The following is a 27,341-nucleotide window of genomic DNA, read 5'->3' as shown; positions in this document are numbered from 1 at the left end:
ACAATTCCAACCACGTTAAAACCACATGGTTTATATTGTATAATGTTATTTTGGGAAAAAAATGCTGCTGCTTAAAGTGAAAGGGCAAATAGTTTAGTTAATTTTTTTTAAAGGTTTTTGGGTGGCTGGCGGGCCCTGTATCCCACTTTTGATCTTTTAAATTAGGCTACTACATTGTTTCTTACTGATTTCATTTCGTTTTTCCAACAATGATGAACACTTTGTGCTCTATGTGAGACATTTTACCAATTTGAACTAAAGTGTCCATGATGATGAAAATATTTCTTGCCACCAAAAATACTGGTATCATTTGTCTACAAAATAGTTGCAAGTACAGATCACCTCTGCATAGGCACTAACACTCCTTGCACAAGAACGGCAACGCCACCTACTGTAGTGGAAGTGCAATTACACTAAAAAACAAAAACACGTTGAGGTCACACGCCCACATCGCATCACATCACATCACATCACATGGCACTGTGCCCCCCTATTTGTGAAGGACTACTGTAGAGAACAAAAACATCAAATCAGGACGCCCAAAACAGAATGAAACTTAAATTTATTGGTTTACAAAGTACACTAAAGTTCTGAAGTCATATACAGTATAATTTATAGGATGACTCAAATTGTGCATCATATGCAACTTTAACATTAAGACGTAACATCAACAGGTATACATGCATCATTAAATAAACAGAACATACAAACTACATCATACCATCAATGGAATTAAAAAATGCAACTAAACTAAAAAAAACTAAAAACTAAAAAGGTTAGACAAGCAATAAACAAAGACGGGGATGATGCTTTTATTATGTCTACCCATGTTATAGAATTCATGTAGACACTTTTGTAATTTAATATCTACAAGGAAAGCAGAGTTAGACTTTTTTGGAATGCTGTGAGCCGTCTGACACACACAAGGAGTGTACACATAAAATACTGGAATAGGGGGGGGTCAGGGGTCAGAATAACATTGTGGTCCCACACACTGAAGCGTCAATACCAGCCTTTAGCCAAAATTCAAGGTCAGTTTCAGTTCGTACGGATTTCAACAAAATGCATAGTCATCATTCAAATCCACAGATGTTAAGCGTCAGGTACCAACGTCTGACAGACGAAACCATCCGTGGAAATTAACACAACTAAAGTATGTACATCAAAAGAAAAAAATGTAATACACTATTATTACAATTCTTTGTTGCTTTTTGTTGTTGCCGATTTTTTTTTTTTCAAGCTCAAGTTTGTTGGTATGTTTGTGCTGAGGTAACTCTTGGTTCATTACTTGTGTTCCAGTCGTAGCAGCTGCTCTTTACCATTGACGGTTAATGACCTCAGCTGGCCGTCCTCCTCCACTTCCACCCGCTCTTGACCATTCTCGATAATCCTGGAAAAGGACAACATACCACACAACATGACACAGGCTAAATTAGTTGTGACCTTTTGATAACGAAATATATAATACCCTTAAAAAAAAATGTTCTTAAGGTGGTTTATGAGCATGAGTAAATATTTGCCATGAAGGTATTCAAGGGGCAGCAAACTCAAGGAGGCCACAAAAGGGTTAAGAGAAGAGTATGACCTTAAACCTGTTCGATCCGATGTGCCTTGACAGATCACATTTCATGATATATTTGTTTGTTTATTGAACATATAAACCAGCAAAAGAAATAATGAAATTAAAATAAAAAAAGATTTAAAAGGAAAGTATTATGTTTTACATACATGGTCATCATTAAGCACAGCTTAAAAAAAACTTATCGAGTCCTACCCCCTTACAAAAGAACAAAAACAAACAAATAGCTGCACTTATACAGTACATGCATTCTTTTAAACACAACCAGTGATTCACACTTTTTCAGGGTTAATTCCTAAATGGTTCCACAAATTTACACCTACAGTATAATTGTAACACACCTTTGCTTAATATTTGTTCTTCTTTTGAATTTTTTTTTTAATAAAAACTTGTACCCCTTAAATCATAGCCACCTTCTCTGATTTCAAACAAATTCTGAATATTGTGGCAAAGTAGGTTGTTGTGTACCTTGTACATTATTTGAGCAATTTTAAAGTCAACTCGATCATAAAATGTCATTGTTTAATTTGATAAATAGTGAATTTGTTGATTCTGCATATTTTAATCAGTTAATAATTCTTACTGCTCTTTTTTGTAATTTGAAAAGAGGGTAAGTATTTGTCTTGTAAGCATATCCCCATATTTCATAATAATAATAATGAGCAATATAATGTGTATAATGACTTCTTTTTGTTTTGTAAAGGATCCCTATCGTTTTGGACACTTTCCTTTTAACATTGTCTATGTAGGAATTCCAGCTTAATCTTAATCATCGATAATTAATTTTCAGACATCTTTCTATTTCATTAGAATCTACTCAAAATTGTGACTTGGTGCTTGACCTTTTGCGCCAAAAACTATAAACTTTATTTTAAATTTAGAGATAATTTATTGGTGTCAAATTTTTTTCCATTTCCAACCGTAATCAGAAGCCGTTTCAGATTTTCTGAGTTGTGTCATCAGCAAACAAAACACTTTTAAGTATTTTTGAGAAACAGCAGATATCGTTTATATACAATATAAATTACTTCGGGCCAAGCACTGACCCTTGGGGAACGCCGTGAGAGATCATCAATTGTTTTGATTGTATGTTGTTTAACTGCGAATACTGATATCTGTTATCTAGTTAACTTTGAATCCATTTATATGCTAAGCCTCTTATGCCATATCTCTCTAATTTATTCAATAATATACTATAGTATCAAATGCTTTTTTTTAAATCTATAAAAATCCCAAAAGTTGATCGTTTTTTTCTCTAAATCCATATTGATTTTCACTTAAGAGCCTGTGTTTCTTAACAAAAGTGTCCAGTCTATGAAAAAAAGTTTCTACATTTTTTTTTAAAACGGCGGTAAAAGTGATATTGGTCTATAGTTAGTGAATACATGTCTATCTCCATTTTATATATAAATAGAAATGAATAGGATTACACAGTATTTCATTGAATGATTGTTTACCTTTTAGTAGTGATCTTCCTGCCATTGATGATTTTGGTGGAAGTAGACATGGAACGAAAGTTACCCATGCCCCCTCCACCACCTCCCCCATAGGCGCTGCTGGAGAAAGAGGTGAAGCCCCCGCCTCCTAGACTACCCATGGTCGTCATGTGACCCATATGGCCCATGTGACCCATGTGACCCATGGTGTTCATGGAGCCAAACGAACCAAAGCCTGGGAAAAAACATTTATTACAAAAATACATAAATGAGAAAAACTAAGCTATTAATAAGGGAATTCTTTTGCTGATTGTTGTCGGTTTCTTACCGGGATCAAAAGGGGAGAAGCCAGCTCCAAAGGGAGGAAATCCTACAAAGCCCCCTAAAAACGAGCCCCCTGTCCGGCTTCGACTTGACCGACTTTGGTGGCGTCGGCCGTTGCCAAAAAAGGGATCATCACCAAATGGATCTGCACCTTGAAGAACAAGGAGAGGACGTGAGCGAGCATGTTTTTCAGGAAAACCAAAAACAAACGGGCTTACCAAAAAGGTCTGCAAATGGGTCCCGGCCTCCAAAGAACTCCCTAAAGACATCTTCCGGGTTGCGGAATGTGAAGGGCTCTTGGAAATGATCGCCATTGTGGAAGTGGCTCCCTGTAACATATTTATTCAAATAATTGCTTATATACATTTTTTACGGCTTACCTCTATGGCTCTGTATGTACTATATTTTAAATGAATTGGCTCATTAATCGGCTATACGAATTTTATTCTGACAAATATCAGAATCACATGGGCTTCAATATTCTTCTTTTTTATTGAGGCTGGTCATCTTTTGGAATATGTTGCAAAAACAATAAACAACAACAACAACAAAAAGTCAAAGAAAAGGCAAAACAGTTTTTAAGTTTTAAGTGCTACACGATATGCTGCTAACGTCTTGCTTGACTTCATGTACCAGAAGTTACAACTCAAGCATAAAACTTCCACAGAATTTCCACAAATTAATGCAACCTCAGGGATGTTTGACTCACTTCAAGTTCCTTTCATAATTTTTTTTTTTTTTTCAGCTTTAGTCTGGGTTATCCAAACATTTTTTGGGTGTGGCATTTTTGTATAAAACTAGAAAATTGCGTGTGAAGGCTGTAAGGCCTAATGAAAACCTGTGGAATAGATGGAAGAGGTCATGGCGTGAAATATATTGAAGTTGGAATGAAGTGAATCGGATGAAAAATGTGGAAGTAAATGTGAAATGTAGAATCTCCCATTAAGAATGAATGGGGGGGAAATAGGGTACAAAATCGAGAATTGTGGGTAAGGCGTGAATATTTGGAATAGCCTTCACACAATGATCACATTACCTCGCCCTCGAGCACCCGCCGTCAACCCTTCTTTGCCATATAGATCATATGTGCTCCTCTTGTTCACTGACAGAAAAAAAAGCTCACCAATTAGAAAACAAATACCTGCATAATGCAAATCAACAGGACGATTGAAAAATGACGTCTATCAATGTACACAAGTGACATCAAGACATTACAAACCATCAGACAGCACTTCATAAGCCTCAGACAGCTCCTTGAACTGCTTCTCAGCCTCGTCTTTGTTTTCTGGGTTTTTATCGGGGTGCCACCTCAGCGCCAGTTTTCTGTACCTGCGAAAGGTCAAGCGAAAAAATAAGACTCCAATTATTATTATTTTTTTGTTTGCTAGCAGGATAACTTTTCAAGTTCTTGATTCCCGCAAAAGACATTTGAGGCGTCTGGCACAATCCAAGAAAAAATAATAATGAAAATTTGCCCGGCATCTCGTAGCTTCAGGAGGATCTCGGTTTAAAATGGTGTCTGCATTTCATGCTTTTGAATGCCTACGCATTGAACATACTACGGGTATGTTTGAAGTTATTTCACAAGTCAACGGCAATGATTCAAAATGTCAGCCACTTTAAAGCCAATTCTAAAGTGCACTTTTTTTTTTGCAGTCTTTCAAGCTCAAAGCAAACCATGCTGCACAACATGAAACAAATACAGATTTATCTTTAATGAACTAAATGTGATCAAGGCTCTGGCAAAAGGGTCCTCATGTGCCCCAAATAAATAAAAATAAAAATAAATTGAGATATTAATCTATTTGAATTCTACACTTAATTCCCTTTAAAATGATATATAATGCATGGACATACCTAAAAAAATTGACAAAGTTACAGCAATTTTAATGTTGCCAGGTTGAAATCCCGAATTTTGAGAAAAACAGGTTTAAAGTTTTGGTCATCTTTCAAATGGCCATAGCAACCAGTACCTTAGGAAAAATATATTAACCTGAGATTTTCAGGAACTATTAAAATATCACTGGAAAGTCAATTCTAATAGCAGATAAGGATATCATCTGAGATTTAAAGACTTAAAACATTTCGGAAGTTTGACCTCTCAAAAGATTAAATCAGCCTCAACTTTGAAGATTACATTCAGTTTACAATTCATCTTCTGAGGCATCAGCCAAAATTTGGTTATTTTATTGTTGCGCTCCTTGTGATATTTCCTTGTTTAAATGAGGTTATATTACCGCAGTGGGAAATTTGATGTAATATTGTTATGTCAATTAAAAGATAATTTGGTGTGGTCTGTGACAAGTTTATGGATGTTGTCACATAAAGAATATGAAAATGTTTTGATGGTTCAACAGTTATTTTATTTATTGTTTTTGCTGTTGTTTTTTTCCTCAACATAACACATAGGAGCACAAGTCACTCCAATATGTGCTGCATGCATTTTCATTTGATTGTAATTTTATCCAATTTAAAGGAGCATACAATAAACATTTGTGGTGATATTTGACGGTTCGTTCGTGATGCGTCAAAGTGGTCTTTGAATGATGCGACGACATCGAGGGGTGATCAAAACATTTCATTATGTAGTACATTTACAATACATTGATAGATTGGCCTACATGATGACATACAAGGCATTTCACGACTTTTACACTTCTCAGACTCTGTCGCGTCACTGCCCCGAGCTGTTGAGTCTCTCTCTGGTGAAATGTGCACTGCATAGTTCATTTACGTTTAAGTAGAAATAGACTCGTCAAAGAAAGAGATTCCGGAATTAAAGATGATCCCCATTTGGATTTCAAACCTTCACAGCGGTGTTTACCGATGACGGTGCGCGCTTCGACAATACAACATGGTAGGATGCTGTGTCCTGTGTCTTCTGTTTACTTTTGTGCCGAATGGTCACATTGTGGTGTATTTCGACTTTTATTGGTTGCTATGTTCATTTATAGCAACTTTATGAAGTGACGTTCGAGTCGAGGAACTTAGGGTTATTCAAGGCAGGTTTCCAAGACACGTTGCTAGCTTAAGTTGGCTAATAAACATGTTGGCTAACAATGCTATTGTTCTAATCATTGCATATTTCCAAACACTTCTATAACAATTTAACTTTTGTGCTGCTGGGAAATGAAAATAGACCTCAAGGAGGCTATTTTGGGGGGAGAAATCTCAAAATTTCCAACATGTGGACAATTTTGCCGGGTCACAAATGGTCACACAGTGTTATTGATGTGTTAATTGAATGCACCTTCAGGGCGGGGAAATGTGGCCCACTTGGGATGTTTTTCAAACAGAGCTGAAAGTGAGTCACATTATTAAGTTCCAACACACAACTTGCTTTATTTTGCTAACACACAACCCCACAGTGCGTCTCTATTTGACTCCCTTAGTCTGCCTCCATCTCTTTTTGCTTTTTGGTGCTAATGACAGATGTGTGTGTGTTGTTGCACCCAGCACAACTTGTACATCTTGTATCTTTGCCCGTGTCTCATTGTAATACAGACGCTCCCCTACTTACGAACATTCGAGTTACGAACAACGGTACATACGAACATGTCTGCGCGCATGCGCGCATGTCAAAAAATGTTCGGAAAGAGATGCTGTAAGTTAGATTTTGTATTGCGCACCTTTTTCCGAGTACTGTAGTGCTTCTTTCCGCCGCTAATACCGACGCTTGGCGCTGTGAGAGCTACCCCAGCATTGGAGGCTCAGCAACGTGTCGAGGAGGAGGAAGAAGAAGAAACGCCTGTCGCTCATAGATAAAGCCATCGCACTCTTCGAGCAGCAAGACCCAAATATTGAACGTTGCACAAAGGTTGCAAATCAATTGAATGATGCCATACAGTGCTACCGCATCATTTATGATGAAAAAAGAAGAAAACTGTGCAATCGTCGTTAGATCGCTTCTTTCGGCCAGTTTCTAGTAAATCCTCCAAGGAAGATACTCATCAACCCTACATTGAAGTTACGGAGGAGGAAGTAACTTTTGAAGCCCATTCCAGCGACGACGAAGAACCTCTCATGATATAAAATCCTCCTCTTCCTCCTCCATCAAATCCTTAAGCATCGAGTACATCTTCCAAAAGTAAGTTAAACTTCATTTGATTTATCTTATTACGTACATGTACATACTGTGTGTGTCTCTCGCTCTCTCTCTCTAACATACGTAGTACAGTACTGTACGTATTCTCTTTAAACATAAATTATAATACAAAATATTGCACTGAAGCAACTTACGAACAAATTCACCTTACGAACGATCGCTCGGAACGTAACTCGTTCGTAAGTTGGGGAGCGTCTGTATGTGCAAACAAAGTTTGTAAGCTACAATAGATAATTCTTCCCACGACTGAGCAGCTTTTGTTTGAGACGACCAAAATTGAACAGGCTTAACAGGTGGTGTGGTTGGTTAAGAAGGCACACCAACATTGTTTACACATCAGAATGGGCGTTGTTGGGTTACTTGTCTTGATGCATTCAACACAAATTATATCTTTTGAGATATTAAAAAGAGAACAGGATATTGTTTCAGGATGATGAATTACATGATGTAATGCCATTAGTGGTTTGCTTTATAATCACGTCCACAGTTGTAGCAACACAAACAGATCGAGTGAGAATCACTGTGCGGTCAAGGGCTGGGTTGTGGTGGGTGGCTCTGGTTGGTAACCCGGTAGGTAGTAGGTAATGTCTGGTCGGTGCTGGATTTCACTTTCCTTTCTTTTCTTTGATCCTTCCTCGGGTCTCCTGACAACCTCACGACTCTAGCTGGATTCTGAAGTATTCGGTTTAGGTGAACGGTATGGGACTTTTATTAGGTTTTAGGTGAACTCATGAGTACACACTCACACGCACGCACGCACGCACAGATACATGCACATACAATTATTTATTTTTTTAAATAACAATAAAGAGCGCAATGATGATGAATGTCGAATCGGTAAAATTACCGAATGAACAATAATACTGAGCTCTCAAAAAAAAAGGGGGTGGGGGTCAAACAAACAAACAAATATAAGTATTTCGTGGGTGTTGATGCTAAGCATGGGCCAATTACCGGTTTGACCGTGTTTTTAAAACGTCAAGGTTTCAATGACTTATTACCGTCTGTCACCATGAGCAGCTGTTTTATTTGTTTTTTAGAGACGACGTGTTTTTTTTTCCTAAGCAGGACACAATATGATTGGCTGCTAGCAGAGTTGATTAAATTAGATGCCTCTTTGAACTTAATAATTTTTCTCTCCTGTGAATTGTTTTCTTCTGTTTACCAATGTGCACTGTTGTTAAAAAAGAACTAAATAATAATAATAACAACAACAACAACACCAGCTGGTACTAGTTAGCCCTAGTAGCCTACCAGGTCTGACTAGTGGTGGGACACTGTGACTTAAGAGGGTACATGTAAAATAGAAATAAAACAGATTGTGTAACCCCGCCCCCCAACTGTATTAATTTACATAATATTTGTGAAAAGGACATTTTAAGAGCTCTAATTGTAATACTGCAATATTTTTGCTCACTGTTGTACCGTCAGAATCTAGTATCAACCAATGCCTCACCCTAGCTAAAGTCTACATAGGCCATTAGCATTCATTAGCTTAAAAATGATTTGGTCTTGACCCTTTTCTGAAAATTTAACTATAGTATTTCACCAAACCTCTCAACATTTTCACTTGGTTTGACAAGTACAGACCACAAACGTAAACTTGTAAAACGTATCAACTGACGATTTCTTGATGTCGTCTGCAGACGCATCTCTCCGCACTCCGAGGATCTGGTAGTAGTCCACCATGGTGAGTGGCTGAAGAGCACGACAGTAAGCTTGGGGACCTAAAAGGGAAAACAATATTATGTACGTCAGAGAAAAAAACAAACACAACTCATTGGTGGATGTGTACACACACAGCATCTCAATTGTACATCGGGATTTAAAACAAAACATGCAATAAATTCTTTACGAAAATGTTTCAACTTGAGCTGATGCCAGGTGAACATCTATAAAGCGTATACGTTTTTTTTTTAAGCCTTCACTCATTTATTGCTGCGAATGAGACTGGTATGTCAGTGCTGTTTTGACTGTCTATAATGGTTTAACTGCAAGAAGCGAACCCGCAAAGCGGTTTGCCTCCCAACATGGAGCTGAATGCGTCCCAAAGGAGATATGAAGTAGGATAAAAATCGGTGCCAAAAAGTCAAGTGAATTACGAGAACATTTGAACCACTCTTTTGGTATGTGTTTTACTCATTTAAGGACGAGCAATCGGGTGGTTAGAAAACTACAGTTGTTTAGTTTGGAAACTCAGCTTGTCACAAATGTGAGTAATGTCATGCAATCTGGCGTCAAATCGGCCAAAGGAAACGAACCTTTGCTCCTCTCTCATCTACAGATAAACTTCAAAAAACAATTTGCAACAATAGGGAATACAACTCTATACATCCTCTATGCTAAGTGCAAATGTAAATGGAACTACTGTGCAATTCACCTGGTTGAGATTTTGTCTGGTTAGTTGGGATTGCATTATTATGTTTTGTTTTCTATATATTTTTCTGTGCATTACACGTTGTACAGTTTATTGTAAATCAATTTATTTGTATTTGCTTTTGCCTTCTTTTACTCTCGCCGCCACTTTATTGCCTTACCTGGATACTTTTATATCACAGAGCTATTTCGTCATCCTTGTTTTACCCTAAATATTATACTGTCTTGCATTTGACACAATTTATTTTTAACATGGACTTTGGGATCTTACTTTATTTGGTCAACTTACACATGCACGCATAATCATGTTCTTAAACACAAAACATATCCATAAGCATATCACAGTGCACCAATATAAAATAAGTAATTTGGTTGTGCATCAATATCACCAAATCCCCTGAATAATTCATGTTAAGGAATTGTGGGTTACGTTTGCTTTGTGCGACCGCTTCAACCTTACATAAATATACGTCAACAGACGCAGGTCTCTCCTGCTCTAAATCTACCTGCGAGATTATTAAATGTACCAATTCAGTAAAATATGATCAAAGTTTATTAGCAATGTATGCATATCACAGTGCACCAATATAAAATAAGTAATTTGGTTGTGCATCAATATCACCAAATACCCTGAATAACTCATGTTAAGGAATTGTGGGTGACGTTTGCTTTGTGCGACCGCTTCAACCTTACATATACATCAACAGACGCAGGTCTCTCATGCTCAAAATCTACCTGCGAGATTATTAAATGTACCAATTCAGTAAAATATGATCAAAGTTTATTAGCAATGTGGTCGTGGCCGGTTAGCTTCTGAGCTATTTGACGTGTAGTGGTCTAAGGCTAGCTTAGCATTGTACGATTGTAAACATCACATATGCGCACTGTTCATATGGGCTCACCTAAAAGATTCAGCGATGTCTGACGTCAGATACGTAGAGTTGCCACAGAATTTCTTTTAAGGCCTTAAAAGCTAAACAGGTTTGTTCTTGCCACAGTGTGCAGTTTCTTGGATTAGTCGCATCGTCCAGCTACTGCGTCTTCTTCACATGAATGGGCTGTGCGGCGGCTTTTTTCAACTCAGCCAGACACCCTGCCGCCAACTGGTCACAATAGGTACTGAACGTATTGAAACACCATTTTTCATAATGGTCCTTTTAAAATATATACCTTTGGGTTGGGTTTCAGTTTCGTTTCCAACTTTAAAACTTAACCATGTGCAAATTGGATAACGTCAACCATCCAACAGAGCTATTTAATCTCACATGCATCCATAGTATTAGTCTGAGAGGTGGAGCACTGTACACACCTGAATTGCAGTACATAAATGAAACAAAATATTTTAGACAGTTACACTGTCATTTGTGTTGGAGTCAATTACATAATTAAGAAACACTAAATGAAGGGAACATCCGAACAATACATAATTTATTTTGAGCACGCGATCAAGCCGATGATTTAGAAATACTTTTTTTTGCAGAGCACACATACTATATGATAGCTGATAAATACACACATTTTCCTCTGAATGTACAGTATTGTTCAAAAGTTTGGGGTCACCAAGAAATTACCTCATTGTTGAAAGAAAAGTACTGTTTTTCAATGAAAATAACTAATCAGAAATACACTGACTATTCTAGCTGCAAGTCTGTGTTTTTTAGTGCAGTATCGACCTAGGTTTATAGAGGCCTATAGAGGCTTTTGAAGCAATGAGCAAACACATTGTATGTATGGATATATATACACCTATATAAACACATACATACAATGTGTTTGCACATTGCATCAAAAGGCTCATGGATATAAGAAAACCCTTTTGCAATAATGTTAGCACAGGCTATTCCATGCAGGTGACCCCACACTTTTGAACGGTAGCGTATATAAAGCACAGTTTTTGCGTGAAATCCAAACCGACTGTGGAAAAAAAAGCAGATTATTAACGTTTCAGTACTATGGCCAATGAAAAGTTGCTGCCTCGCATTTTCTTGCAAATGGAAAAAAACCCCATAAAAGGTAGTGTGGTAGAAATGGTCCTAATCCTCAGTGATTCTTAACTCATTCAATGCCATTGACGGCTATCGACGTCAAAAATTAATTTGAACTATTTCTATTAGTTTAACATTTTTTCCCACTTTTGTTAACAAGAGTATGAAAACCTAGACTTTTTTATTGCACATTTAGAACAGAAATAAAATTTGCGATTAATCAAGAGTTAACTAGTGAAGTCATGCGATTAATTATGATTAAAAAATGTAATCGCCGGACGCCCCTAATTTTTTAATAATCTTTTCTTTTTTTCCAAAAAAAGAAAAGATTAAAAATTTGTGGCGTAATTTTTTTTCATAGTTAATTGCATGATTTCACTAGTTAACTCACAATTAATCAAAAAATGTATATATCTGTTCTAAATGTACAATATTTTTTTCCTAGGTTTTCATACTCTTAACAAAAGTGGGAAAAAATGCTAAACTAATTGAAATTGAAATACATTTTTGACATCTATAGCCGTCAATGGCAGTAAATTAGTTAAAATGTTCAACTGGATTACAGTTAAAGAGGCTGTTCATTTTACAACTATACATTTACAATTTTCTAGCGCACAAATGGGATCAGCATGGCGATTAAACAGCAAGTAAACATAAACAAAAAGGTGCAACAAACAGAGAACCCAGTATCTTGTGGTGAAAATCGTTTTTGAAGGAGGAAACTGTAAGATTGGATTTATTTAAGAAGCTTTGCCGTTGCCATGGAGGTCATGGTCGTCATGGTCGTCATGGTGATAGTGGGCACAGTGATGTCTTTGAAGATGGGCTGCGTGACACCTCCGTAAGACACTTTGTTCTCGCTGAGAGTTCCGATGATCATCTGGCGCATTTCCCTGCTTGCATCACCACGCACCGCTAGCAACGCTTGGATATGCTCCTCCCTAAAGGGAGAGGACATAATTCAGCGTTCAGTACTTGCATATCATTACTTGTCATATAATTATGTCATCTTCTTTAATAAAACACTGGTGTCAAACTCAAGGCCGGGGGGCCATTTCCTTTCCACCATATCATTGTATGTGGCCCGCCAAAGCAAATAATGTGCATTGACTTCATGTTTCTTGCTAAAATAGCAAATTGTCTTCACTTTTAAAAACGTTGAGCTTTTGCAAGCATTTTGTTACTAATCCCTCTTTTCAAACACATTTCGAAGATGACATATTTTGGCCTCTGACTTTAAAATGAGTTATTCATGAATTTGTTGTGTGAGGCGATTATACATTTATTTGGTTTCACGGACAAAAATGGCCCTCTAAAGCAGTGGTGCCCAAGTCCGGTCCTCAAGAGCCCCTATCCAGCCTGTTTTCTATGTTTCCCTCTTTCAACGCAGCTGAATCTAATGATCAGCTCATCAACAAGCTTTGCAGAAGCCTGATAACGATCCTGATCATGAATCAGGTGTGTTAGTGGAGAGAAATATGAAAAAAACAGGCTGGATAGGGGCTCTCGAGGACCGAACTTGACCACCCCTGCTCTAAAGGAAATCATAACCTCGACGAAAATGAGTTAAACACCACCGGTTTACAAGGAACAGAGATTTGGAGAAAAGAAAAGGCGGTGGAACAGCAAACATAGAACACACAGAGATCCTACCATGAAAATACTTGTGATTTGATCACTTGCAAATGGCAATGCAGACAAAATGTTTGTGTGCCCAGGGCTTGATACTGCGACCAGATTGGTCACATTTGTGACTTCTTTTTCATCATGTGCAAGAAGAAAAAAAATCATCAAGTCACATTCATGCAAGTATAACAGAATTAAAATGTACTTAATTTCTTATTTTTTAATTTGAATCATTATTTGGTGGTTATTTTTGTATATTTGTGAATCTAATCTCAATGAGACATTTTTTTATTTATCAGTGTTTTGTCAATTCTTGGCTAATCTGAGCACTCTGCTTCCATTCAGCCTTTTAGGCTTCCGTAACCATTTCCGTTTGTCCTCACAATGCGACACTACTTGCAGAGGAGAGGGTGAGTTGTGTGATGTTAAGATCTTTTGTGCTAATTTCATTGGCTGTAGAGGTTTTGTGGACGATTTTCCGCGTCGCCATTTGGGCGTGGGCGTTAAATGACTAACGCTGAGAAAGTATTTATTTCGTACTGTAAATGCAGATATTTTTTCAGATGTGCATATGATGAATAAAAAGACAAACTGTGTCCCATTTTTGTTGCGTGCTCTATCAGTGCACTGTCACGCTTTAGCCAATGGGTGGCATTGTTTTCCCATTTATGGGTCCTTTTTCTTTGGGAGGTTGAAACAAAATATAAAAACACAGTGTTTTCTTGATTAACGCTATATAAATTACTACAACTTTTCCTTTTTATAAGAATATGCGTTATGCATCTTGGAAAAGATATGCATATAGACATTGCGTCACTACTTGCAGAGGGAAGCAGATGTGCCTATGACGAATAAGAAGACAAACTGTGTCCAAAATGTCTTCTACAAAACAAATAAATTCTGGAAAACAATCAATGGAGCATCTTTATTGAACCCTACGCACACGCCTGTTACACAAGTAATAAGAGAATAATACTACAGGTAATTAATTAAAAAATATGTGCCTATAATCTGTTAAGGCATTTATGCTGCCATTAAGCTAATAAAAAATAAATAGAATTATTAATTGCTTATATCTCAGTAAACATATTTTGAAAATGCTATAATTACTCAAGTCACTGTCAATCCTAAAAGAGCAAACAAACAAAATCAAGTACGATACGCCAGTTAAGACAGAGCCCTGGTACCTGATGTCAGGGTATGTGGAAACCAGGGTAGTGACCTCCAGGAAGAGCAGTGTCGGGTCAGTCAGCTTGAAGACTTCGGCAATGGCCACAATGGCGCCACATAGACGATCTGTGTCTTCTCCCTACAACACAATAATCATCACTTTCCATAAACCTCCTCCTTACATTCCAAGCAGATATTTTAACTAATCAGGGACATTATAGGTCCAATTGTCCTGCAAGTGTTGCGTGCGCATCACACATCAAAGCGCCTCTGTTACATGAGAACTCACGGCAGCCAGTTTTCTGAAGAGGAACTTGAACTGATCAGCCTCTTTGATCATTCTCTCAGCTCCTTCCCTCCTCTCATCGGCATTTTTAAAGGTGATCCTCTTTTGCATCACAGCCTTAATGTAGTCGACCACAACCCTGCGAAGGGCTTCACTCGTCATTTCCTGCATACATTGCACAAGATTATGTTTGATTGAAAGGTGAGGTCAACCTTAAACATTTCTTGACAAACACGTTATATGTGACCTTACGAGTCTAAACATGACATTCTGATTAATATTCAGAAATAGGATGAAGAACATCAATGTGTGAAGAGGTAAAGCAAGCCACACACCTAGTGATGGGAAAATGAAGCTTCATGAACCACTTGCGGTATTTATTTATTTTTTTACTACTTTAACTCTTTGACTGCCAGACGTTTTCAGAAACGGGATGTCGCCAGTGCCAGCCGATTTAAGCATTTTGACTGATCTTTCAAGGTCCACAGAAAATGTTGTGTTTGGACTATGGAAACACACATACTACCAAAGGAAAGATTGAACTCTCATCTTTCATCAGAAAAAAAAGTTTGTTTCTACCTTATTCCGTTATTCAGTAATCAACAATAGAAAATGGTTAGTTTCACCGAAATGCTCTGTTTTGAAACAAAAAGCGGAGAAAAAGAGCTTTTTGTGAAATTATGTTATTTCATGCACTCTAGTGAATTCTACACTTCTTTTTGTCCATGAATGATGCCACAAACACCTAAATAGTGTTTTACTTCTGTAATACACCACCACCAACAATGAAAAAGTGTTTTTAGATTGCAAAATACGTTTATTTCCATTCAACAGTGTAACAATTTGACAAAACAATTTCGCAAACTATTTACAAATGTGTGCAACTGTGGTACTATTTACAATTATGTGGATGTTTTAAATACAGTTTTTCTTTTTGTAACACTGCCCTGCGTGCAAGGAGACGGAGCAGGATTTGCACAACAGACACGTTTCACTTCGATTGTCCGTTTCGCGTGCAGACGTTACACTTTCTTGACGACCTTTTTTTCCGGGGAATAGCAAGTAGCAGACTGTACCCACTACTCCGATGAATATGCATTGGACTCGGGGCACTCTTCGTCGTCCGATTGAACGTCCGCCTGAGCGTGCTCGGTTGTGCTCCGCGTTTTCCGGTGTTAGCATCGCTAGCCCGTGAACTTTTATGACGTTGTCATAGCCGCCGCGTCAGCGCTTCCAACTTCGGCGTCAACCTCGGAGTCACCATCATCATCATCGATGATGATCATCGTCGTCATCAATGTGCTCTTTAGCGTTGGTCGATGCCTTTCGTCTTTGAAAAAAATTCCCAAGTGTGAGCTGCTTGCAACCGGTCGCCATTGTTCGCTTCTTCAGCCATCTATCTCCGCCTCACGTCTTCTACTGCCGTGTCAATGCTTCCAACCTCGGAGTCACCATCATCATCATCGATGATGATCATCGTCGTCATCAATGTGCTCTTTAGCGTTGGTCGATGCTTTTCGTCTTTGAAAAAAACTGCTCGAGCGTGAGCTGCTTGCAACCGGTCGCCATGTTCTCTTCCCTTCCGCAGCCATTGTCCCCTCTAGCTCCGCCTCACGTCTTCTACTGACGCCTACCCAATCTTGTCAAGAGTCATTGCTGCTATCTAGGGGCCAAAAATAGTCATTAGGCTAACTAGATCTGCTTGAAACTTTCACCACAGCTGGGCAAGGCTTTCCTCCACCCGTTTCAAAAAAAAAAAATACAAAAATTGGATGACGACTTAACGTCTAAAAAGTCATGTGACCGATTCAACTGTTGTTTTGCCCATCACGACCTGTCATTTTGGCACCTAACTTTATAAGGAAGTGCATCTGTTGAGAAGATCAACAGCAACGGCGAGAGACAAATGTTTGGAGAAACGTAACAGTCTCTTCTCATTATTTGATGCAAACAGTAATAAAAGATGGTCTGCGGTACTGAATTATTACAATCACAGTAAGTGTCCAGTTTATGTTCACTGTTTCAAGAGGAATGAAAATGGAAAGTAGAAGAAGCACAAAGGTTTGACCATTTAATCTGAAAATTCTGTCTTGTTTACAATCCAGTTGTCATACGTTCATCTTCATACTGTATGTCAGTGTCAAAGAGCTACGCAGCCTGGATTCAAACCGCCCAACCTCACAACTGTGAGACAGATGTGCAAACCACACTTATCTTTGGGATGTCCAAAATTGCCAAAACTTTGGAAGTAACAGTTATGGCGTAGTCAGATGGTTGTTATTTATTTTAAAGACGTGTAGTAAATTTGTCACATTAAAGGTACAATTGTGCCGTTTAAAAAGGTAATATTAAAGTTTTTTTTTCATCATGCATTCTCCCCCAATGCCCAGATGAGTACGAAGAGCCCTGACAGTTTTACTCTGACTGCACCTATCAGCTATTATCTTCCCTTTATAGTAGAGTGTGCGGACCCTGCACACTCCACAGTGTGTCTTCTCCCTACAACACAATAATCATCATCATCAGGGGAGGGGTGGAGTGGTGGAGGGTGACGTCATGCGCGTCCCCGCGGAGTAGCGGACATGTGGCGTTGTGCTAGCCTTAGCGTGTGGTGTTAGCTAGCGTACGACACTGCATGCATGAGCTGCTAACTTTCCACAGTTGAGATGCTGCAGTTACGCTTTGGACCAGAGGTGGCAGTCGCGAGTAAAAAAGTGACAATAATGCGCAAAGATCCTTTATTAGTGATCACCAATCAAAAAAACAACATCGAAAAGTCAACAAAGATCTATTTCTTACCTGATTGAATGGTTTCTTAATCTTGTTAAAGTCATTGAAGTAGTCCTCCACTGTCACACAGATTGTGTCCACAGCATCTGACCCTGTCAGCCATTTTCTGGTTAAAAGTCCATTGAGGTGATGCTGGAAATGACAAATTAATGTTCACATCTGAGAAATTATATGTACGGCGTTATTTTGAAACCCAATACATGTCATATTTCATGACTTCCATCACATAAAACTTGTCACCTTCCTACCTCGAGGTCCAAGAAGACTTCATCTAAGAGGAACTGACATCCATCCTTGGCCACCTCCTTGAGTGTCCTCTCTATGGCAGCGTCACTGTCAGTGGGCTCCGAGGACTGAGAGTACTTTCTCTTCAGACTGTTGATGGACTCTCTAAACAACAATATTGGACATGTGGTAAACAATATTAGACATGACAGATGAATTGGGAAACGAGTCAACAGAAAGTACTTGGATAATGGCAGAAAATAACTTAGAAGTACATTACATAAGCAGCCTTTGTCTCATGTTGATACAATTATTAAGAATAATAAAGGAGCCCCAAAAGAATTCCAAAGTAACACTAGCTTGGCACTTACTTGAATGTCTGGCAATTATTTATGATAGCAATCATGTATTGCACATAACATTGAGGCAGCTGCCGATCTCGAAGATGTTCCTCTTTATAGGCCACGGCCTCTTCTCTGTACCTACACACAGGACAGCACACACATTTCTCTGAGCATGGACAAATTGTTAACACTTCTCGAACACCCTCTCAAAATAATTTGTATTTATCAGACAACAACCTCTTAGCGAGACAAGACAATAAGATGATATGGTAACAATGATAAGATTACCGAATGAGGAATGAGTTCATCTGCTTCAGGCAGAGTTTGAGAACCTGCTCTTTGAAGTCCCCATCAATCTGAGCAGCTACTTGCAGGTTCTGTTCAAACATCTGACAAAGCATTGAATAATGACAGAATAAAAGTGGGTAGGTCAGACAAATATTACAGTTGAAAAATTGGTAATGTGTAACATGAATTATACAGTTTAAATACAGCCATAAATATGACTGAGAAATGTAATACAGCAATTGTCTTGCCACTTACATCCAAGAGATGTAATTAGTCATTTTTAACATAAGAGTCAGAGTGATAAATTAGAAGTTTCTGAAGAAAGTTTTGTGGACAGCATTTGGCATGCTGATGTTCTTGAGGAATAACTGAATGTGTGCGGTACCTGAAAGACAATGGCAGGCAGTGTAGTTTGGTAGTACCCATCCTGATCAGCTTCAGGCTCCGTTTCTTTCTGCCAGTCCTTCTTGTCTGTTTCAAGGGCTTTCCTCAGCCAGCCGGTAATATTTGACTGGAGAAACAGATAGCACATTGCAATACAATATATATGACACAAGTGTAATGTTTGATAGGTACGAAAAATAGAAATTGATTCAATATTCCTCTATTAATCAATTAACGGTTCCGTCCGTCCGTCCGTCCGTCCGTCTTCTTCCGCTTATCCGGGGTCGGGTCGCGGGGGCAGCAGCTTTAGCAGGGAAGCCCAGACTTCCCTCTCCCCAGCCACTTCAGCCAGCTCATCCGACGGGACCCCAAGGCGTTCCCAGGACAGCCGAGAGACATAGTCTCTCCAGCGTGTCCTGGGTCGTCCCCGGGGCCTCCTGCCGGTAGGACATGCCCGGAACACCTCCCCAGGGAGGCGTCCAGGAGGCATCCGAACCAGATGCCCGAGCCACCTCAACTGGTTCCTCTCAACGTGGAGGAGCAGCGACTCGACGCTGAGTCCCTCTCGGATGACCGAGCTTCTCACCCTATCTCTAAGGGAGAGCCCGGCTACCCTGCGGAGGAAACTCATTTCGGCCGCTTGTATCCGGGATCTTGTTCTTTCGGTCACGACCCACAGCTCGTGACCATAGGTGAGGGTAGGAACGTGGGTCGACCGGTAAATCGAGAGCTTTGCCTTTCGGCTCAGCTCCTTCTTCACCACAACGGACCGATTCAGCGTCCGCATCACTGCAGACGCTGCACCGATCCGCCTGTCGATCTCCCGCTCTAACCTACCCTCACTCGTGAACAAGACCCCAAGATACTTGAACTCCTCTACTTGGGGCAGGACCTCCTCCCCGACCCGGAGAGGGCACTCCACCCTTTTCCGACTGAGGACCATGGTCTCGGATTTGGAGGTGCTGATCCTCATCCCAACCGCTTCACACTCGGCTGCGAACCGCTCCAGTGAGAGCTGGAGGTCACGGCTTGAAGAAGCCAACAGCACCACATCATCTGCAAAAAGCAGAGATGCAATGCTGAGGCCACCAAACCGGACCCCCTCAACGCCTCGGCTCCGCCTAGAAATTCTGTCCATAAAAGTTATGAACAGAATCGGTGACAAAGGGCAACCTTGGCGGAGTCCAACCCTCACCGGAAACAAATTCGACTTACTGCCGGCAATGCGGACCAGACTCTGACATCGGTCGTACAGGGACCGAATAGCCCGTATCAGGGAGCTCGGTAACCCATACTCCCGAAGCACCCCCCACAGAACTCCCCGAGGGACACGGTTAAACGCCTTCTCCAAGTCCACAAAGCACATGTGGACTGGTTGGGCGAATTCCCACGCACCCTCGAGGACCCTGCTGAGGGTGTAGAGCTGGTCCACTGTTCCACGGCCGGGACGAAAACCACACTGCTCCTCCTGGATCCGAGATTCGACCTCCCGACGGACCCTCCTCTCCAGCACCCCTGAATAGACCTTACCTGGGAGGCTGAGGAGTGTGATCCCTCTAAAGTTGGAACACACCCTCCGGTCTCCCTTCTTAAAAAGGGGAACCACCACCCCGGTCTGCCAATCCAGAGGCACCGTCCCCGATGTCCACGCGATGCTGCAGAGACGTGTCAACCACGACAGCCCCACAACATCCAGAGCCTTTAGGAACTCCGGGCGGATCTCATCCACCCCCGAGGCCCTGCCACCGAGAAGCTTTCCAACCACCTCGGCGACTTCGACCCCAGAGATAGGGGAGCCCACCTCAGAGTCCCCAGACCCTGCTTCCTCAAAGGAAGGCGTGTTGGTGGAATTGAGGAGGTCTTCGAAGTACTCTCCCCACCGGTTCACGACGTCCCGAGTCGAGGTCAACAGCACTCCGTCTCCACTATACACAGTGTTAACGGTGCACTGCTTTCCTCTCCTGAGACGCCGGATGGTGGACCAGAATTTCCTCGAAGCCGTCCGGAAGTCGTTTTCCATGGTCTCACCGAACTCCTCCCATGCCCGAGTTTTTGCCTCAGCGACCGCCAAAGCCGCATTCCGCTTGGCCAGCCGGTACCCGTCAGCAGCCTCCGGAGTCCCACAGGCCAAAAAGGCCCGATAGGACTCCTTCTTCAGCTTGACGGCATCCCTTACCGCTGGTGTCCACCAGCGGGTTCGAGGATTGCCGCCACGACAGGCACCAACCACCTTACGGCCACAGCTCCGATCGGCCGCCTCAACAATTGAAGCGCGGAACATGGTCCACTCGGACTCAATGTCCCCCACCTCCCCCAGGACAATGGAGAAGCTCTGCCGGAGATGGGCGTTGAAACTCTTTCTGACAGGGGATTCTGCCAGACATTCCCAGCAGACCCTCACACCCTACGTTTGGGCCTGCCTGGTCGGACCGGCATCTTACCCCGCCATCGGAGCCAACACACCACCAGGTGGTGATCAGTTGACAGCTCCGCCCCTCTCTTAACCCGAGTGTCCAACACATACGGCCGCAAGTCCGATGACACGACTACAAAGTCGATCATCGAACTACGGCCTAGGGTGTCCTGGTGCCAGGTGCACATATGGACACTCTTGTGCTTGAACATGGTGTTCGTTATGGACAGTCCGTGGCGAGCACAGAAGTCCAATAACAAAACACCACTCGGGTTTCGATCGGGGGGGCCATTCCTCCCAATCACGCCCCTCCAGGTCTCACTGTCATTACCCACGTGAGCGTTGAAGTCCCCCAGTAGAACGACTGTTATTAACGGTTATTTTTTTTAATGCTTACCGTGAAAGTCTGGACATATTTGCTGAGTAGGTCATCCACCACATCCTGAGGTAGCAGTGGCTCTAGCTGGTTGATGTCACATTCCGCAATAAGCTCTGGATGGCCCATCATCTCGGCGCTAAGAAACATACATACAGAAGCACAGTGATTGATTGAACCCAGCAGTGTAAGGCTTCGGACCAACACTGGGTTATAGTTACACAATCCATTATGAAGCAAAAGGGACATGAGTAAAGTAAACGATTCATGTTTTATGTTATTCCTTTTCTGGGAATAAATATTGTATAATGTTTATATATATATAGTAAAGTATATGAGCTAGTATTATGTGTTTGTATGCACAGTAAGTACCTCTTATATGTATTGAGGACCCAGGTTAACATGGACACTATCTCATTAGCCTCTAAGTCCTCAGATGCCAATTCTTTGACACGAGTGGACACAGCATTGTGGTAAAGGCTGAAAAACCTGAAAGAAATATGCACACAACTATGAATACAAGACCGTGTGTTCATATCACAGAACAATATCAACTTGCAGTCAAACAAATTTGCTGTCAATATTAGCAGTGATCCATGTTCTTTTTAAACTTTTCATACTGTGGTAGCCTGGCAGATTTTTCTATTCACAATAAAAAGGTACGGGCCTGGCATCATTTTTGTATTTCGTAGACTGAGAAGTGACTGGTGATGGAAGAAATTTCTCATGTGATACCTGTCGAAGGTGTTGTAATGTGGCGGGAAGCACTGAACCATAAGGTTCTTGACAATAATGAGGTCTTCTAAAACATATTTCCGAGTTATCTCCAGAAGACGAACAAGCCACATTTTATCGGCCTCTCTTGTCACCGACTGTGTGCCCTCAATGCGGGTGCTGACAGTGCCCTCCAATACCTGCATTAGAAAATATTTTGATAAACATTATTGCAATTGCAAATGATGTACTTGAGAACATAAAACCAAGTCAATAGTCGACAAGCTGAAAGATTCCCACTGGTTCAGTGATGAAATGATAACACATTTTTATTGGTATGGTAAATGGTACTTGGCGCTTTTCCACCATGCAAGGTCCTCAAAGCGCTTTTGACATTCTATTACTCATTCACCCACTGATGACGCAGCATCAGGAGCAACTGGGGTTTCAGTATCGTGCTCGACGTGATCGAACCCACAACCCCTGGGTTGGGAGACGACCACTGAACCACGCCGCCCCGTATTGGACTTTAGGAAACTTGAGCAAAGTGGATGGAATCGCATGAAGAAATCTCACCTCAAACATTTTGTCTTTCCATCTTTTGGGTCGTCCAGGCGGGATGAAGCCGGTCTGTTTTTTACGGTCAACCATGCGCCGGTCAATTTTTTCCTCACGCTCAATAATGCGAACCACTGACACCAGCATGGTGGGGTCACGACGAACAGTAACCATGGCCCTCTGCAGAACCATCCATAACTGTTTGGCGAGCTCATCTGATAACTGTTGAACCTGGAAGGAATGGAAGTGGTTTAGTATACTACATAGGTGTTTAAATTTTAACCACTGTAATTACAAATACAAACAACAATGAACAAGCATTTGTTAACCAACAAAGACATGATCCATCGCAAAGGTAGCCATAGTTAATCGATTCAATGATTGTTAAGAATTATTTGAACGGTTTGGAAAAGGTCAATTAAGTGTGAATGTGGTCAGGATGGGCCCTTTTGATTCAGTCTCAAATGAGTTTGTTGTCTGAGGCCGTTTACACTATGGTTACCTCCGACCATGTCAGCACCATTTCACACCATCAAATTCCACAAATTTAAGGAAGACCACAGCCCAGATTCAAACTCCCCAGTTTCATAACTGTGACACAGATGTGATACATATGAAATTTATATAGAATTGTAATGTCCACCATCTAAAAACTAACAATTAAAAGACTTACCGATAGTTGATTCAACAAATTTGGTAAAACGTGCACAATCAGAAGGTCAAGGAGCCAAGTCAGTGAATGTACTGTACGTGCTTAACAAAAGTTGACGGGGTAACGTCAATAATATAAAAAAACCAAAATAATTATCATTATTTTCATAAAAATCACCATTAATAAATACGATTATTTATTGATTTCAAAACCTCGTATTTATTAATGTACCAAAACGCAACCTTAAATATAACAGGAAATTAAATTACTGGTAGTAAGATATAAAAAACAATAACATAAGGAAAACCATGCATTTAAATTTACTTACTTAATTCTAAATAAAAATAAATACCCGCTGTTCCTACTGTGCACACTTTCAACTCTTAGGGACAGCGTAGTGTGCCGCATGCATGTAGATTCACATTTATATAGATTCTAAAAAAAATAAATATATAAATAAATAAATAAATAAATAGCAGCTAGTACTCCAAAATGACTGTATATATGCCTATGGTGAGTGTTGTGTATTTCAGTTTGTACACTTTACTACAGCGTTTGGTGTGAATATTTAATATTTCAATTAATATCACTCCTGGAAGTCAATGCTTTCTATTAGCCCGTCAAAAGGATTTCCCATTCACTGCTCTCATTAGCACTTTTAATTAATCTAAGACGAAGTATGTGTTGTATTTAAACATAGAATGTGAGTAATTCTCTTTGTTGTGTGTCATTAAACTTTCTTGCTCCAAGCAACAATAATTAACATAATACACATGCAAGCTACCATTCTACACATCAAATATTTTGTTCCATTGTGATGTTTTTATGATTGTAAGAAGCCAAAATCAAAATCACAATTGAATTTTAAAGAATTGCCCAGACCTACTACGCAGCAAAATTTGCACATGCACTGCAAAGATCATCACCTGCTTTTGTTCAAACTTACATCTTCAAAATATATAGAAATGAGATGCATGTCGCTGGTGTTCCTGCTGTCCATGCGGTACTGCTCATACATGAGGTCGTCTCGTGAGCTCTCTAGATCCATCAGCTTCCTGTGGGCCTGAAGTAGCTCTGCCTGCTCTATCAGCTGCTGGGTATCTGCCACAATCTCTGGGACTGTAACAAGAGATGTTGCAATGTTGTATTTTTGACACTTTTCACATAAATTGAAACTCAAACTGGATTATGAATTAATATGAGGCAAGTAATGTTTGTAGATTAGCATTCCACAGCGTGAAAGCAGCTCCTTAAGTCTCTGAATGAGACTTCAACTGAACGCTTGAGCAATTCTTACCTGAGAAAATGTTTTTAAGGTTTTCAACAGCGGAGGCCAGCTGACTGTGCTGAACTACAGCATCTTTGACATCTTTCAGGTTCTCTATGGTGTTGATGCTCTGCCTCCAATCTTTGCTCACATCAGCCAGCGAGCTCTGGATCTCTTTCACGTCAAGCAAGGCACTGTGCAGCTGAGTTAGTCCAGTGCGGACACCATCCAGTTGAGACTGGATGGCAGCCTGAAAAACATTAACATCATCAAAATACAATCATGTATTTCAAAACATACTGGAACCATTAAAGTGAAATGTTTCAAATGCAATGTAGAAGACAATTTCTAAACTTCACATGTTAAAACAAATTGTTACGGCTGGCACAAAACCAACACGGCACTCCATAAAAAGACCATCATGTCAATATTTAAACATTGTAGTTGTAGTGCGATAGCTTGGGGATGCTTTGCTTTTTTAAGCCCTGAATGATTTATCATAATTGATGAAACCATGAATTCTGCTTCCTTACCAGAAAATCCTTAATCAATGCTCAATCGCTGCTATATAGCCAAAATTAGCTATATTCATGTTAACTGGAAGGGCTGGCATGGAATGAGTTTAATAAAATGTGCAACAATCAGTTTGTGAATTAGCACTTGGGTTACCCAACAGGACAATGGCCTGTAGTACACGAGCAAACCCACCTCTTACTGGCTTACACAAATACTAATAAAAGGGGTTTGGATAGGCCAAATCAAAGTCTGGACTTGCTCTGGAATAACTTTAAATGGGCAGTTCATGCTCAAAAACCATAATAATCCATTGTAACTTAATTAAAACACGCCTGCGGAGAAGGGCCAAAAATTCATTCACAGTTTGGACACTTTCTTATTCAATGCATTTGCTTTATTCTCATGACTGGTTACTTAGTAGATTCTCACTGAGGGCATCAAAACTGTATGAACTGATGTGGAGTTATGTGCGAACCCCCCCCCCCCCCAAAAAAAAAAAGTGAAAGAACTTAACATGTATTATATTATAGATTCTTCAAAATAGCCATCCTTTGCTCTGGTTACTTTTTTTTTTTTTGCATACTCTTGGCATTCTTACCTCTGGGAACTCCTTAAAGACAGTTAGAAAACCATTTCAGGTGACTACCTTTTGAAGCTCATCGAGAGAATGCTAAGAATGTGCAAAAAAGCCATCAGAGTAAAGAGTGGCAATATATTTATGTATTTATTATCATTTTCACCTTTTTTGTTAAGTACATAACTCCACATGTGTTCGTTGGTTGTCATAGTTGTCGTCATAGTTTTGATGCCTTCAGTGAGAATCTACAATGTACATAGTTGTGAAAATAAAGCAAATGTATTGAATGAGAAGGTGCGTCCAAACTTTTGGCCTGTACTGTACATACAAAAAATAAACAAAAAAATTAAAAACAATGAAGAATACATCAGGAAGGGGCCAAATACTTGTTATGACACTGTGATGTAAGAGAAGCATTGGATTGCATGACATCACCTACATAATAGACATAATAACAAGTGACTTTATTGTAAATAATGTGATCACCTTAAGCCTTGCTTCGACAGAGGCTTTTTTTCTGGCCTCTCTTCTTCTGTACTGCTCCACTTTGTCCAACTGGTCAGATCTCTGCAGCATTCCAGCCACACGCTGCACTGCTGTGTCAACCGCCTCACGGCTTGTCTCCTCCATTCTGATGCTCAGTCGTGCAATCTTGTGTCCATCGGCTTCATGCAATCACACTTGGAAGTGGGGGCGATATCATCACCACAGTCTCCTAAACACCGCAAATAAATAAAGAGTCAACACTTTATACGTTTCATTCTTTTTTACACAGTACAAGAATCAATGGCTCATTTTCAAAAATTGTATTCCTCTGTCATGACGAGAATAATTAAACTTTATATATATATATATATATATACACACATACATACATACATACATACATACATACATACAATGTATTAGACTATAGCAAAACCTCCGAGACAAATTGTTCATGCTTGTTAACGATGTGGATAAGTATTTTTTTTTTTTTGCTATTGGCACAAGCGCCAATACACCGAATGTTAGGTTGTTGTTTATTTCTTCGACATGCCTTTAAAGTTGTTCGCTGCGGTAGAGTTGTAAGCATATGGACGTTTAGGTTTTCAAAGAAGATGCTAAGCTAATTACCAACGTAAAAAGACGATACATAGGTGGCATGAACTGCTAAGAATGAAAACAACAAAAACTCTTACGTTGTGGTTCCCATAATCCAATGCTGACAAAACAAACAGGGCATATCTTCGCAAAAAAACACAAAAATCACAAATACAGCTCAGTACTAGATTGTTGTTGTGTCCCTTTACTTCCTAGTTTAGCCCCACCTACCATTGGTACTTCCGGCTTCTTTTTATTCTTCTGTTG

The 27,341-nt window shown here is 40.1% G+C and overlaps 2 protein-coding genes across 2 annotated transcripts; both read right to left on the bottom strand.

Annotated features, from left to right (window-relative positions):
• Positions 1-545: 545 nt before the first annotated feature.
• dnajb6a (DnaJ heat shock protein family (Hsp40) member B6a) lies at positions 546-10,894 on the bottom strand. Its single transcript, XM_077555838.1, has 8 exons — positions 10,723-10,894; positions 9,069-9,171; positions 4,559-4,668; positions 4,376-4,441; positions 3,558-3,668; positions 3,344-3,490; positions 3,037-3,250; positions 546-1,390 (listed from the first exon to the last, which is right to left on the bottom strand). The coding sequence occupies exons 2-8, from the start codon at positions 9,131-9,133 to the stop codon at positions 1,285-1,287; spliced, it is 819 nt and encodes a 272-aa protein (XP_077411964.1). The 5' UTR covers positions 9,134-9,171; positions 10,723-10,894; the 3' UTR covers positions 546-1,284.
• A 341-nt stretch (positions 10,895-11,235) lies between these two features.
• Positions 11,236-27,321, bottom strand: exoc3 (exocyst complex component 3). The gene is made up of 16 exons (XM_077555837.1): positions 27,173-27,321; positions 26,478-26,706; positions 24,929-25,148; positions 24,578-24,750; positions 22,998-23,210; positions 22,443-22,621; positions 22,080-22,196; positions 21,729-21,846; positions 18,920-19,045; positions 18,535-18,635; positions 18,274-18,384; positions 17,926-18,067; positions 17,687-17,809; positions 14,891-15,052; positions 14,619-14,740; positions 11,236-12,746 (listed from the first exon to the last, which is right to left on the bottom strand). Exons 2-16 carry the CDS (start codon positions 26,619-26,621, stop codon positions 12,542-12,544), a joined length of 2,256 nt encoding a protein of 751 aa, XP_077411963.1. The 5' UTR covers positions 26,622-26,706; positions 27,173-27,321; the 3' UTR covers positions 11,236-12,541.
• Between the last annotated feature and the right edge of the window lie 20 nt (positions 27,322-27,341).

This window comes from Vanacampus margaritifer, chromosome 2 (genome assembly GCF_051991255.1).
Source record: "Vanacampus margaritifer isolate UIUO_Vmar chromosome 2, RoL_Vmar_1.0, whole genome shotgun sequence".
NCBI classification, from domain to species: domain Eukaryota; kingdom Metazoa; phylum Chordata; class Actinopteri; order Syngnathiformes; family Syngnathidae; genus Vanacampus; species Vanacampus margaritifer.
This window is presented reverse-complemented; position numbering and strand designations above follow the sequence as displayed.